The 13,680-nt window shown below is 43.9% G+C and overlaps 1 protein-coding gene across 2 annotated transcripts in view; it reads right to left on the reverse strand.

Annotated features, from left to right (window-relative positions):
- TAF1B (TATA-box binding protein associated factor, RNA polymerase I subunit B) overlaps positions 1-13,680 on the reverse strand; it is a 119,677-nt gene that overhangs the window by 100,120 nt on the left and 5,877 nt on the right. Inside the window, exons 3-4 of one of the 2 annotated variants that reach the window (XM_068280317.1) lie at positions 10,922-11,105; positions 6,567-6,665 (exon numbers count right to left, since the gene is read on the reverse strand). In XM_068280317.1, coding sequence (XP_068136418.1) covers positions 6,567-6,665; positions 10,922-10,954 — 132 coding nt within the window. In that variant the 5' untranslated portion in view covers positions 10,955-11,105. The remainder of the gene's footprint in view (positions 1-6,566; positions 6,666-10,921; positions 11,106-13,680) is intronic. The other variant, XM_068280318.1, reaches the window with a different exon arrangement.

Genomic DNA, 13,680 nt, shown 5'->3' on the forward strand with positions numbered 1-13,680 from the left:
GAGGACGGAGAATTCCATTGATCACAGTGGACAAACAGGAAGCAGGAGAGGAAAAATAGATTGAGGAGTAGATTACACAGGAGGTAAGTATGACTTGTGTATGTTTATTTTGTCTTTTAATTTTCAGTTCAGGTTTTTAAGGATGATTCACACAGCAAGAGCTTTTTTAAGTGCTTGTGATTCTAAAGAGTAACTGTCAGACTGCAAAAGCTAATTTAAACCTCTATTCTCCTGTGTTAAACAGTTTAGAAGGAAGCCAAAAAGGCAATACTGAAGTTAAAAATCTCTCTTAGGGCCCATTTCCACTATCGCGAATTCGCATGCATTTTTAGCATGCAAATTCGCATAGCAATACAAGTGAATGGGACTGTTTCCACTTGTCAGGATTCCTTTGCGTTTTTCTGTGCAGAAAAAATTCGCATGGCAGAGCCATCAGAATTTGCATACCGCTTACCGCTATGCGAATCGCATACAATGTATTTAATAGGAAATTCGCATGTGGTTTGGGTATGCGAATTTTCATGCGAATTCGCATAGAAACAATGGAAAAATCACACCAGCACTGCCATGGTTAATTTCACATACATCGTGAAAATTCGCATGAAAATTCGCATAGACCCGGTGGTGTGCAGCCTCACTTTTGATGTGTGCTGAACAGCAAGGCTGATAAGGCTCATACACATCAGACTATAGTCTTTGGAAAATGAAAGATCACAGACCAATCTTACCACCCTTCATGTAGCATGAGAGCCATTCTCTACACAGTCTTTTCTATGGAGCTGAACTCCCCATCAGAAAAAAATCTTTGCAAGATGCTGCACACACAGATGCTGTACAGACACAAAAGATCAGTATCTGCAAAAGATCTGTTCCTGCCAAAGATCCGTTCCTGCAAATTGCATTCATATATTGTCTATGAGATCTGCAGATCATCATACACACCTTGTTTAACTGACATTCATCTGCAGATCAGACAATCATCTGCAGGTCTGAAAATCCATCCTGGTGGATCTGATCTGCAGATCTCATAGACTATGAATGCATTTTGCAGGAACGGGTCTTTGGCAGGAACAGATCTTTTGCAGATACTGATCTGTTGCATGTGTACGGGCATCTTTGTGTGCAGCATCTTGCAAAGATTTCTGTGTGATGGGGAGTTCAGCTCCATAGAATAGACTGTGTAGGTATGGCTCTCATACTACATGGAAGGGGGTAAAATTGGTCTGTGATCTTTCATTTGCAAAAGACTATGGTCTGATGTGTGTATGTGGCCTTAGACCCAAGCTCTTAAGAGGCCAAGAGGCTGCATAACATACTGCAAAGCATTCTGGGGCTGCTTCTTCCCACCTTGGGTCCTACCCTCTGCTGCTAGTGAGAAGTTACAGGCTCATGTTACAACAGCATGTAATGACGTCCAGCTCACAGCACTGAAAAATCACAGGGCAGATTATACTGCATGAGTCCGCTATTGTTCCTAGCCACATGGCTAATTAATATTCACTGCACAGTAGTGTTGTTTTTTTTCTGAGCCAAATCATCAGGAAGCAGGGAGGACATGATGATACATTTGGCTTCATAGGAGACAGACAAACATGGAACCTGCCATGAGCTGTCAGGAGCATCATTCTCTGCAAATACTATATAAAAATTCTGTGAAATCCAAACATGGACAGTGAAATGCATATGTAATGTAAGTAAAGCCAATCTTTAGCTACTGATATATGTGTTTTTTTCCTCTGAGACCTTATACCTAACAGCTCCTCTAGCTCTTGCTGATGTAATGCTATGTATGTGTTCTCCCTTGAGCATTGTGATTTTATAAAAATCCCCCATAGCATTGCATTAGCTTTACAATTCACTAGCAGTTAAAGGAGAACTGTAGTGAGAGGGTTATGGAGGCTGCCATATTGATTTCCTTTTAAGCAATACCGGTTACCTGGCAGCCCTGCTGAGCTATCTGCCTGCAGAATCACACCAGAAACAAGCATGCAGCTAATCTTGTCAGATCTGACAAAAATGTCAGAGACACCTGATCTGCTTCATGCTTGTTCAGGGTCTATGGCTAAAAGTATTGGAGCCAGGCAATTGGTATTGCTTAAAAGGAAATCAATATGGTAGGCTCTATATACCTCTCACTACAGTTCTCCTTTAAAAAGCCCTTGCAGTGTGAACCAGGCCTTACACTGTGCTCTTACTGATAGTACTAGTTAGTATTACTAATTACTGTGTTCTGCTCAGTGGTGTAGTTACAGGGCTATGGGCCCCAGTGCAAGCTTTGCACTCCCCACCCGAACACTGTATGTAAAATAATTGCATGATACAGACCGTCAAAATTGTCTTTCCAAGGGCAGCCACTGTGTGAGAGGTGAGAGCAGAGGAAAAGGAAGGGCCGGTTTAAGCAACAATGGGGCCCCAGGACAAAATAAACCTGGGCTGGGCTGGGCTGGGCTGCCCCCCCCCCCCCAACAGATACCCCGGAGCAAAAATTGGCATTAAGGGACCTTTTTGCAGCTGGTATAGTCAGGGTTTAAAGGCCCAATAGGTCGGAGCTCCACATTCTGGCTACCCCAGCCTGCATGGGGGACAAGGGGTTAAAAAGTTTCAGGAGGGGGGACCCCACATAAATTAAAAAAAAAAAAAAAAAATTCCCACACTCGAAACATAAAAAATTTTTTTTTGGGAAAGTAGGAAAAAAATGCCAGGGATCTTCATACAGCCATATTGTGGCTGTATAGCGATCTCTGGCCAAAGCGCTGCGGCTGCGTATGGACCCCCTGGAAACCCCGTCAGGAAATGTATTGCTCTTTCTCTTGATACATGTAAAATTACACTACCGTTAGGTACTAAAAGTGACATTTTCCGCATTTATAAGTATACTTTTTCCTTCAAAACTTTAAAATCGATTTTCTCAAAAACTATAAGGTCTTTTTGAAAAATTGTTTTTCCTCTTATTCCCAATGATCTCCTTAACATATCCTGCAAATTTAGGGTTTCTAGCAATTAATGTGGATTTGCTATTAACCATTGAAGTCGGCTGGTTTTTAAATGTGTATTTTTTTTTTCCCTTTGAAACTTTAAAATCGATTTTCTCAAAAACTATAAGGTCGATTTGAAACATTTTTTTCCCTCTTGTAGCCACTGGGGGCCCCTACAAGCTCTGGGGCCCTGGGGCAGCTGCCTCCTTTGCCTCTATGGTAGCGCCGGCCCTGGGAAAAGGAATGGTGTGCTAATGATTAACACTAATCAAAACACATATACCACTATATCACCAATAAAGAGCTAGTGTAGCAGCAGGAGGAGGGTGCTATGTGGGACCCTCATATCAAGGGGCCCTGGTATGGTTAGAATCACTTCATTTTCTATTGCTATGCCACTGTCTTTGCTCGAGTATCCTGTCTGCAAGCTTTCTCTACTGCTGCCATAGGAAATAATTGACTTCGTATGCTGATAATCATCTCACTATTTAACCTTTTGTGGATCACGGACGTTGAATCAACGTCCAGCAGGTGGTGCTACCGTTCTGACCGGATGTTGATTCAACATCCGCGCTAACAAACTGTCCAAACGCGATCGTGCGCACCGGAGAGGGGAGATTAAGCTGTCATATGACAGCTGGCATCTCCCCCGAGTGATCAGCAGCCATCGCGTATGGCTGCTGATCACTACGATCGCCGGCGGATCGTAGTGATCACTCTGACAGCAGCGGCTGCGGCAGGGGGAAAAGAACAGGATCCACTCACCTTCCTGCCGTTCCAGCGACGATCGGCACCACCCTCTGCTCTGGCCGGCATCTCTGCTCTGTCTGACGTCAGCGCCGGGTCCCAGCTTGATGAAGTCATCAAGCCGCGACCCGGCCCTGAGCGTCATTTGGAGTGGAGATGCCGGCTGGAGAAGAGGTGGCTACTGCGGCTCATCGCTGGAGCCTGGAAGGTGAGTGATGGCTGCCAGCTACAGGTGGGACACCTGCCTCAATGGGGGAAACCATGCCTAGCCAGCCACAGATGGGATCCGGCCGCCCGACCCCCCCAAACTCGCCCCCCCCCCTCCATGCAAATTGCCCTGGTCCTTAAGGGGGGGTGGTTAGGCGGCCGGTCCTGAAGTGGTTAAAGCAAACCTGAAGCAAAAAAAAACCCTGATGATACAATGTATGTATAGTACGGATAATGAATAGAACATCAGTAGCAAAGAAAATATTCTCTTATATTTATTTTCAGTTACATAGCTTTTTCATATAACATTGCATCATTCGGCCATATTTGCATTTTACAAACCACACTGTATTTTAAGCTATAAAACAAAAATAATTACTTTTTGAACTTTCCAGCAGTAAAAACATTATCTCAACATGTCTCTCACTGTTTCTCGGCTGTTCAGGTGCTTCAGAAAACAGGAATGTCTTCGATACAAGTTGGGAGAGCCCAGAGAAGTTCTTTTGCATCGATAACAACTGAAGTCTCTTAACTCTTCCTGTACTGGAAACAATATGAGACTTTTCTTTGCTACTGTTGTTCCATTTCTTATGCCTGGTACACGTGGTGCAATTTCCTGCCAGATTGACGGTCAAATCGATAATTTCCAACAGGTCTTATCTGATTTCTGATCAATTTTTCAATTACTTCGATACAAAATCGATCAGAAAAAAACGATCAAAACTCAGAATTGACCTGCCGTAAATTATCGGTTGGACCGTCAATCTGACATGAAGTTGCAGTGTGTGTACCAGGCATTAGCTGTTTTACACATACCAATTCATTATCTCATAAGTTTATTTTTGATTTGCTTTAAAGTGGACCCAAATTAAAAATAAAAGATTTCAGAAATAAAATCTATTTTCTAAATTATAATAATAAATGGCAGCCTTTTTTCAGCTGCATGATGACAAATATAAAATATTTTACATTTATTGGAGGAACCCCTCCCTTCCTTTCATATTGCCGGGATTTTTCCGGCAAACTGGTGGAGGAGATAAAAAACAAAAACCAAACACAGGCTGCTACTGATGATGTCACAGGGGAGGTGATCTCAGCTTTTGTGAGATTTTACATAGACGATGCCCCTGTGAGGGAGGGTAGCTGATCACAAACACACCCATGATTTAAAACCTCCTACTAATCTCAGAAGTAATGGCTGTCACCTGTATAACCCTAGTTATGAAAAGAGAAGGGTGAAAAACATGCACTGAAATGCTCATAGGCTTGAAAGAGTGTTTATGTATCTTTGTATGTGTCAGAGGGGTGCAACTAAATATTTTGAATTAAAAAAATGTTTGGTTTGGGTCCGCTTTAAGTGCTGATAACGTATAGAAAAGCTGAATGCAAAGAATGACTGCTGGTGAGTGATTTCTGCACTGTCAGCAAAAGCAGAAGATAATGTTGTACAGTATGTTGCAGAAGAAGCCAAAGCAGTAACAGAAGTGAATTGCATTTCTGTTCACAGTGACAGCCACATTTAGGCTGCTTTCACAGTGGGACGTTACAGGTGCACGTTAGAGCAGCCTGTAACGCAGCCCAACTCACAGTAATGAAAAATCAATGGGCTGTTCACAGTGCCCACGTTGCGTTACAGTGTAACGCTGGACGTTCCAAGTAAGTGCAGCATGCTGTGCGTTATATGTGGTTTTAGGTGCGTTAGACTGTTCGCACATGCTCAGTAAGGGGAGAGTCCGCTATTGTTCCTAGCCACATGGCTAATTAATATTCACTGCACTGTAGTGTTGTCCAGATCATGAACAATTCGGATCTTTAGATCTTTTTTGTGAGTCGAATCATCCAGATCATCACAATGAACGATTCGGTTCACAGTGGATGTCTGGAAGAAACAGGAACTGCAACTTCTGTGCACAAGCACAATCTTCCTACTGCATCTCTCCCTTCCCCATTAGCACCCTCAATGTGCCCTCATTCTCCTGCACCACTCACTCTGCTGCACCCCTGCTTCCTGCTTCCCTAGTAAAATGATTCAAAGATTCAAAGATTCGTTTCAAAGATCCGGATCTTTTCAATGATCCAATTCGAATCATCCGAATCATTGAAAAGATCAGGACTTCCCAGGATAGCACCAAGAGCCTCATAACGTGGCTCAATCTGATGTCCAACTTCAACACCACCATGCGTTGCGTTAGGGGCACGTTATGCGACCTTAACGTCCCCTAAAATGCAACGTCTTGGTGTGAAAGAGGCCTTAAACTACTTTGAGCACACTACTACTTTTAGTGGTCCATCAAACAAGCCCAAAAAGTGTATTTTCTTTTTTTTAAAGGCTGTTTTTAGATGGCAAGAGTTTGAAAACACAGTGAGGGTGTTTCACAATAGCAAATCAGTGGTTGTGTGACAGGAGTTCTTGCTGATGGTGTGTAGGTATGACTTCAATGGCACAAGCTCTAATTCACTAACTTCTCAGCAATCATCGCTGTATTCTGATATGGCCCAGGTAACGTTTCAAACCATTTGCAACCTTATAAAAGTTTTACAAAATCCTGTCCAGATTTGCTGGATCACTTACTGTATGTTCTTCAGTGTCAGTAAATAAATGCCACTATTAAACAGATGTCATATGCTTGCACTTACCTCTATGACAGTGTGGCAGGATTTGCAGTAGAATTTGCCTTCATCACTTATTCCCCAGTTCACTTCTGAACACTGAGGACACGGCTCTTTATAACCCCTCTAATAAAAGACAAAAACAGCAAAATCAGACGTCTGGGCTTCAGATGAACCTGTTGCAGATTATTTTTTCTTGAAGGGAACCTGAGGCAAGAGACATATGGTGGCTGCTATGTTGATTTCCTTTTCAACAATCCCAGCTGGCTGGCAGTCCCGCTAATAGCTCTGGCTGCAGTAGTGTCTGTATCACACACCTGGAACAAGCTAATTTTGTCAGAAACACCAGATCTGCATGCTTGTTTAGGCTTGTTTCCACGCAAAGGAATCCTGACAAGTGGAAACAGTCCCATTCACTTGTATTGCTATGCGAATTTGCATGCGAAAAACGCATGCGAATTCGCGATAGTGGAGATGGGCCCTTGAAGGCAGGGGAATCAGCAGTGCTGCCAGGCAATCTGCATTGTTTAAAATGAAATAAATATGTCAGCCTCCATCATGTCCCCCTCACCTTAGGTTCCCTTTAATTCTCCCCCTGAAATCACTGTGATTGACGTTGAGTCACGCAGACGTGCCTGAGGAAGTGGGAGAGACCAGCTGAGAAAAGCATGGACAGCATTGGACTCCAGTGGGGAGGTGAGTTACAGCACAGCTTCAGGGAGTGCAGGAGGGAAGCCAGTAGAAATAAAGGCGACATGGGGACAAATTGGTGGCACAGCGGTCCAACTGGTGTCACAGAGAGACATATGTAGCACAAGTGGAGCAAAGAAGGCACAAGTGGGACATAAGGAGGCACAAGGGGGTCATAAGAAGACAAAGAGGGGAGCAGAGGAGGGTCAGGAAAGAGGTGGCACAGGGTGGGGACAATGAAAGCACAGGGGTCAGAGATGGCACAGTGTTCCAACATAAAGGTGGCGTTAAAGGAAAAAAAAAAAAAAAAAAAGACACTTACCTGGGGCTTCTATCGGCCCCCTGTAGCAGTCATGTCCCCTGCCGTCCTCCTACGATCCTCCGTTCACCGCCACCTGGTCTAATATTCGCCTAACTAGACGAATAGTGCTCACTCCCGCGCACGTCATCGGGAGCTTTTTTTGTACTGGGCCTGCACAGTAAGCTCCCAATGACGCGCGTCTAGGCGTGGACTAAACTGGATCATGCAACGGGACAATGACCCCAAGCGTAGTAGAATTAAGGTAGTGCAATGGTTCAGTCCAGACCTCAACCCAATCAAAAAGCTGTGATGGGACCTTTAAGAGCGCTGTGCATAAACAAATACTTGCAAACCTTAATGAACTGCAGCAATGTTAAAAAGAGTTACCCTAATTCCTTTAAAGCAATATGAGAGAATGAAAAGTCATTCAGGAAACAATAACCTCAAAATATTGCTACTGAAAGGTAGTCTATAAGCATTTGATTTATGTGTTCTAAGGGTTTCCCCACTTTGACTTTTTTATTAACCTACTTGCCGGTTATCCCGAGCTCAGCTCGGGGTACCCTGCGCAGGAGGATTTTTTCAGGCCCCGCTGGGCCGATTTGCATAATTTTTTTTTCCTACACGCAGCTAGCACTTTGCTAGCTGCGTGTGGTACGCGATCCACGCCGCTACCCGCCGCGGCGACCCTCCCCCCCCCCAGACCCCTGCGCAGCCTGGCCAATCAGTGCCAGGCAGCGCTTAGGGGTGGATCGGGATTCCCTCTGACGTCCCGACGTCCATGACATCATCCCGCCCCTTCGCCATGGCGACCGGGGAAGCCCTGCAGGAAATCCCGTTCTGAACGGGATTTTCTGCTTACTCTGATCGCCGGAGGCGATCGGAGTGGGTGGGGGGATGCCGCCACCGCTCAGCGGGCAATTTATTTATTTTTTTTTTTTTTTTTAAAGTGCTGCGCTGCCTCCTTTCCGGCAGGAATTGGACCGGCAAGGAGGTTAAAAGATACCAAAGGTGTCATGTGACATGATGAGATAGACATAGGTATGTACAGTGCCTAGTACACAGATAACTATGCTGTGTTCCTTTTTTTTTTCTTTCTATTCCTGAAAGAGTTAAATATCAGGTTATTGACTCAGGGCTGGTGCACACCGAGCGGCTTTTTCAGCGTTTCTGCAGCCGCTTGCGGCTGCGGATCCGCTTGGTCAATGTATCTCAATGGGGTGGTGCACACCAGAGCGGGAGGCGTTTTGCAGAAACGAATCCTCCTGGGGTGAGGCATTTTTGGGATTTCGGATGCGTTTCTGGCTCAATGTTGAGTATAGGAAAAACGCAAACCGCTCTGCAAAACGCCTGTTCAGAGCGGTTTTGCCGGCGTTTTTGTTACAGAAGCTGTTCAGTAACAGCTTTACTGTAACAATATATGAAATCTACTACACCAAAACCGCTACACAAAACGCTAGCTGAAACGCTACAGAAAAAGAAAAAGCGTTTCAAAATCTGCTAGCATTTTGCGGATCTGCTAGCGGGTTTTTACATAGTTACATAGTTATTTTGGTTGAAAAAAGACATACGTCCATCGAGTTCAACCAGTACAAAGTACAACTCCAGCCCGTCCCCCACATACCCCTGTTGATCCAGAGGAAGGCGAAAAAAAACCCACAAGGCATGGTCCAATTAGCCCCAAAAGGGAAAAATTCCTTCCTGACTCCAGATGGCAATCAGATAAAATCCCTGGATCAACATCATTAGGCATAACCTAGTAATTGTAGCCATGGATGTCTTTCAACGCAAGGAAAGCATCTAAGCCCCCTTTAAATGCAGGTATAGGAGTTTGCCATAACGACTTCCTGTGGCAATGCATTCCACATCTTAATCACTCTTACTGTAAAGAACCCTTTCCTAAATAAATGGCTAAAATGTTTTTCCTCCATGCGCAGATCATGTCCTCTAGTCCTTTGAGAAGGCCTAGTGACAAAAAGCTCATCCGCCAAGCTATTATATTGCCCTCTGATGTATTTATACATGTTAATTAGATCCCCTCTAAGGCGTCTTTTCTCTAGACTAAATAAACCCAGTTTATCTAACCTTTCTTGGTAAGCGAGACCTTCCATCCCACGTATCAATTTTGTAGCTCGTCTCTGCACCTGCTCTAAAACTGCAATATCTTTTTTGTAATGTGGTGCCCAGAACTGAATTCCATATTCCAAATGTGGCCTTACTAGAGAGTTAAACAGGGGCAATATTATGTTAGCATCTCGAGTTTTTATTTCCCTTTTAATGCATCCTAAAATTTTGTTCGCTTTAGCTGCAGCGGCTTGGCATGGAGTACGATTATTTAACTTGTTGTCGATGAGTACTCCTAAGTCCTTCTCCAAGTTTGATGTCCCCAACTGTATCCCATTTATTTTGTATGGTGCTAGACCATTGGTACGACCAAAATGCATGACTTTACATTTGTCAACATTGAACTGCATCTGCCATGTATGTGCCCATATAGCCATCCTATCCAGATCCTGTTGCAATATGACACTATCTTCCTGAGAGTTGATGATTCTGCACAATTTTGTATCATCTGCAAAAATAGCAACATTGCTCACTACTGCATCTACTAGGTCATTAATAAATAAATTGAAGAGCACTGGACCCAGTACAGACCCCTGTGGGACCCCACTGCTAACAGTCTCCCATTTTGAGTACGATCCATTGACCACAACTCTTTGTTTTCTGTCCATTAGCCAGTTCCCTATCCATGCACACAAACTCTTCCCCAGTCCTTGCATCCTCAACTTTTGCACCAGACTTCTGTGGGGAACAGTGTCGAAGGCCTTTGCAAAGTCCAAGTATATCACATCTACAGCATTCCCAATATCCATATTAGCATTCACTACCTCATAAAAGCTGAGCATATTAGTCAAACAGGACCTGTCTTTAGTAAACCCATGTTGATGCTGAGAAATAAGATTATTTTCTACTATGAAGTCATGTATAGTATCTCTTAGTAACCCCTCAAATAGTTTGCATTCAACTGATGTTAAGCTTACAGGTCTATAATTTCCTGGATCAGATTGTTTGCCCTTCTTAAATAATGGGAAAACATGGGCTGTACGCCAATCCACTGGGACTCTGCCAGTTGCAAGAGAGTCACAAAAGATAAGATAAAGGGGCTTAGCTATAACGGAACTTAATTCCCTTAGGACCCGAGGATGCATGCCATCTGGGCCAGGTTCCTTGTCTATTTTTAATTAATTTAGTCTTGCCTTTACTTCTTCCTGCGTTAAGTATTTAATATTACAGTTAGAAGATTGAGACTCTTCTGCCTCTGTAATTTGCAACAGTGCTGTTTCCTTTGTGAAGACAGAAGCAAAGAAAGCATTTAATAACTCTGCCTTACCTTGGTCATCCACCATTGAGTTCCCACCCTCATCCTTTAGGAGTCCTATACAGTCAACCTTTCTTTTTTTAGAGTTGATGTACTTTTGGTGTGCACCAGGCCTCAGACAGGAAGTGACTACAGTGTGACCCTCACTGATAAAGAAATTTCAACTATAAAACACTTTCCTAGCAGAAAATGGCTTCTGAAAGCAGGAAAGAGATAAAAAGGGTCAGTAGTTCATAGATTTTAGCTCTGGCATACTTCAAAGAATGTGTCATTGAGCAAAAACAATAAAACAGTTAAAAAAAAAGTAGATTTAAACATAAAACTGTGGAATATCTTAAAAAGTCATTTTTATGAGACGATAGATACAATTGTTTATTTCATTCGTTTATTTGCGCCTTGGGTGTCCTTTAAATTATAATTACACAGTGGAATTTGTTTTTTAGGGTTTTTTTTATACCTGAGGTTGAGATTAAGTAATTTTAGAACCTCATGTATAATTTATGTGATTATTGAAGTGTGGGCTGAGCTTAATCTATGCAACAGTTTCTTACTAATCCTGATAGGCCTGGTGCACACCAAAACCCGCTAGCAGATCCGCAAAATGCTAGCAGATTTTGAAATGCTTTTTCTTATTTTTCTGTAGCGTTTCAGCTAGCATTTTGCGGTTTTGGGAAGCATTTTGGTGTAGTAGATTTCATATATTGTTACAGTAAAGCTGTTACTGAACAGCTTCTGCAACAAAAACGCCTGCAAAACCGCTCTGAAGTGCCGTTTTTCAGAGCGGTTTGCGTTTTTCCTATACTTTACATTGGAGGCAGAAACGCATCCGCAATCCAAAATCTGCAGCAGCCAGGGAGTATGCGTGTCTGCAAAATGCCTCCCGCTCTGGTGTGCACCAGCCCATTGAAATACATTACCCAAGCGTTTTCACATCCGCAAGCGGATCGACAAACGCTGCCGAACCGCTCTGGTGTGCACTAGGCCATAGTGAGCTTTTTTCCCCAGACTATCATTACAGTATATGCATGCTCAAACCTTGCATTTGGTTGTGCGCGTCACATTGTAGGTTGGAGAATACACACTGTATTGAACTGGGTTAAGCAGTTTAGCTTATAAAAATTAAGTTGGGAGTGCCTACAATGATATCATCTAAAATGTATGAGCTTTTCTTAGAGCAGAGTTTATGAGAATACAGAGTTCTATAAAGCTCTGCCAAAAGAAACAATAAGAACAGCCGGCTACTAAGAAAAGGGATTGTAAGGAAGTAAAATATTACTAACATTTCTTTTAAAGTAGGTTTATGATCTAGGGCAGGGCAGAAATCTCATGAGCCAGGTAGCCCAAACTTCTTAAATCGCAGCTGGCGTCTAAATTTGGGGGGGGGGTTATAATTGTGGTATAGAGCTAACATTTCCTCCTGGCACCTGGATATTGATGGCTGAACATCACGATTTTGCATTCGCAAACACATTTGCGAATTGTACTGCAAGAATTCAAGAACCCGGAAAATCTGCAGCACGCCCCATTGACTTTAATGGCAGGCAAACATCAAAACCTTCAAAATGTACAAAAACCTGGACAGTTGAATGGCAGAAGGGGATCAAGTGCAAAATGTTACTCCAAACAATACTTATTTTATACTGGCTGTTTTCATGTGTAAATGCCAAAAGTCACATTCTTTTTTTTTTGGGGGGGGGGAGGGGGGGGGGGGGCGGCACACAGAGATCACCTAGAACAGGAGTGCCCATTATGTAAATCGTGATCTACCAGTAGATCCTAAAGCAGGGGTTACCAACCTTTTTTGGCCCGGGGACCGCTTCCCAGTCCAAACATTTCTTTGGGGACTGGGTGGGGGTGGGGTTTCAGCAAATTGGACAGGAAACAGGGCTATGGTGCAAGCGCATGGAAAACAATTGGGCCTCAATTATGTAGCTCCCCTCCCCAATTCAGATAGCTAAATGTACTTCCATTGTTATGTAGCCCCCTCACAGGTTCGGTAGCTAGATGTGTCCCCAGTGTTCTGTATCCCCCTCACAGGTTCGGTAGCTAGATGTGTCCCCAGTTTTCTGTATCCCCTCCCAGGTTAGGTAGCTAGATGTGTCTCCAGTGTTCTGTATCCCCCTCACAGGTTTGGTAACTAGATGTGTCCCCAGTGTTCTGTATCCCCCTCACAGGTTTGGTAGCTAGATGTGTCCCCAGTGTTCTGTATCCCCCTCACAGGTTTGGTAGCTAGATGTGTCCCCAGTGTTCTGTATCCCCCTCCCAGGTTAGGTAGCTAGATGTGTCCCCAGTGTTCTGTATCTCCCTCACAGGTTTGGTAGCTAGATGTGTCCCCAGTGTTCTGTATCCCCCTCACATGTTTGGTAGCTAGATATGTCCCCAGTGTTCTGTATCCCCCTCACAGGTTTGGTAGCTAGATGTGCCCCCAGTGTTCTGTATCCCCCTCACAGGTTTGGTAGCTAGATGTGTCCCCAGTGTTCTGTATCCCCCTCACAGGTTCGGTAGCTAGATGTGTCCCCAGTGTTCTGTATCCCCCGCACATGTTCAGTAGCTAGATGTGTCCCCAGTGTTCTGTATCCCCCTCACAGGTTCAGTAGCTAGATGTGTCCCCAGTGTTCTGTATCCCCCGCACATGTTCAGTAGCTAGATGTGTCCCCAGTGTTCTGTATCCCCCTCACAGGTTCAGTAGCTAGATGTGTCCCCAGTGTTCTGTATCCCCCTCCAAGGTTAGGTAGCTAGATGTGTCCCCAGTGTTCTGTATCCCCCTCACA

The sequence above is a fragment of the Hyperolius riggenbachi genome, chromosome 4 (genome assembly GCF_040937935.1).
Source record: "Hyperolius riggenbachi isolate aHypRig1 chromosome 4, aHypRig1.pri, whole genome shotgun sequence".
NCBI lineage: Eukaryota > Metazoa > Chordata > Amphibia > Anura > Hyperoliidae > Hyperolius > Hyperolius riggenbachi.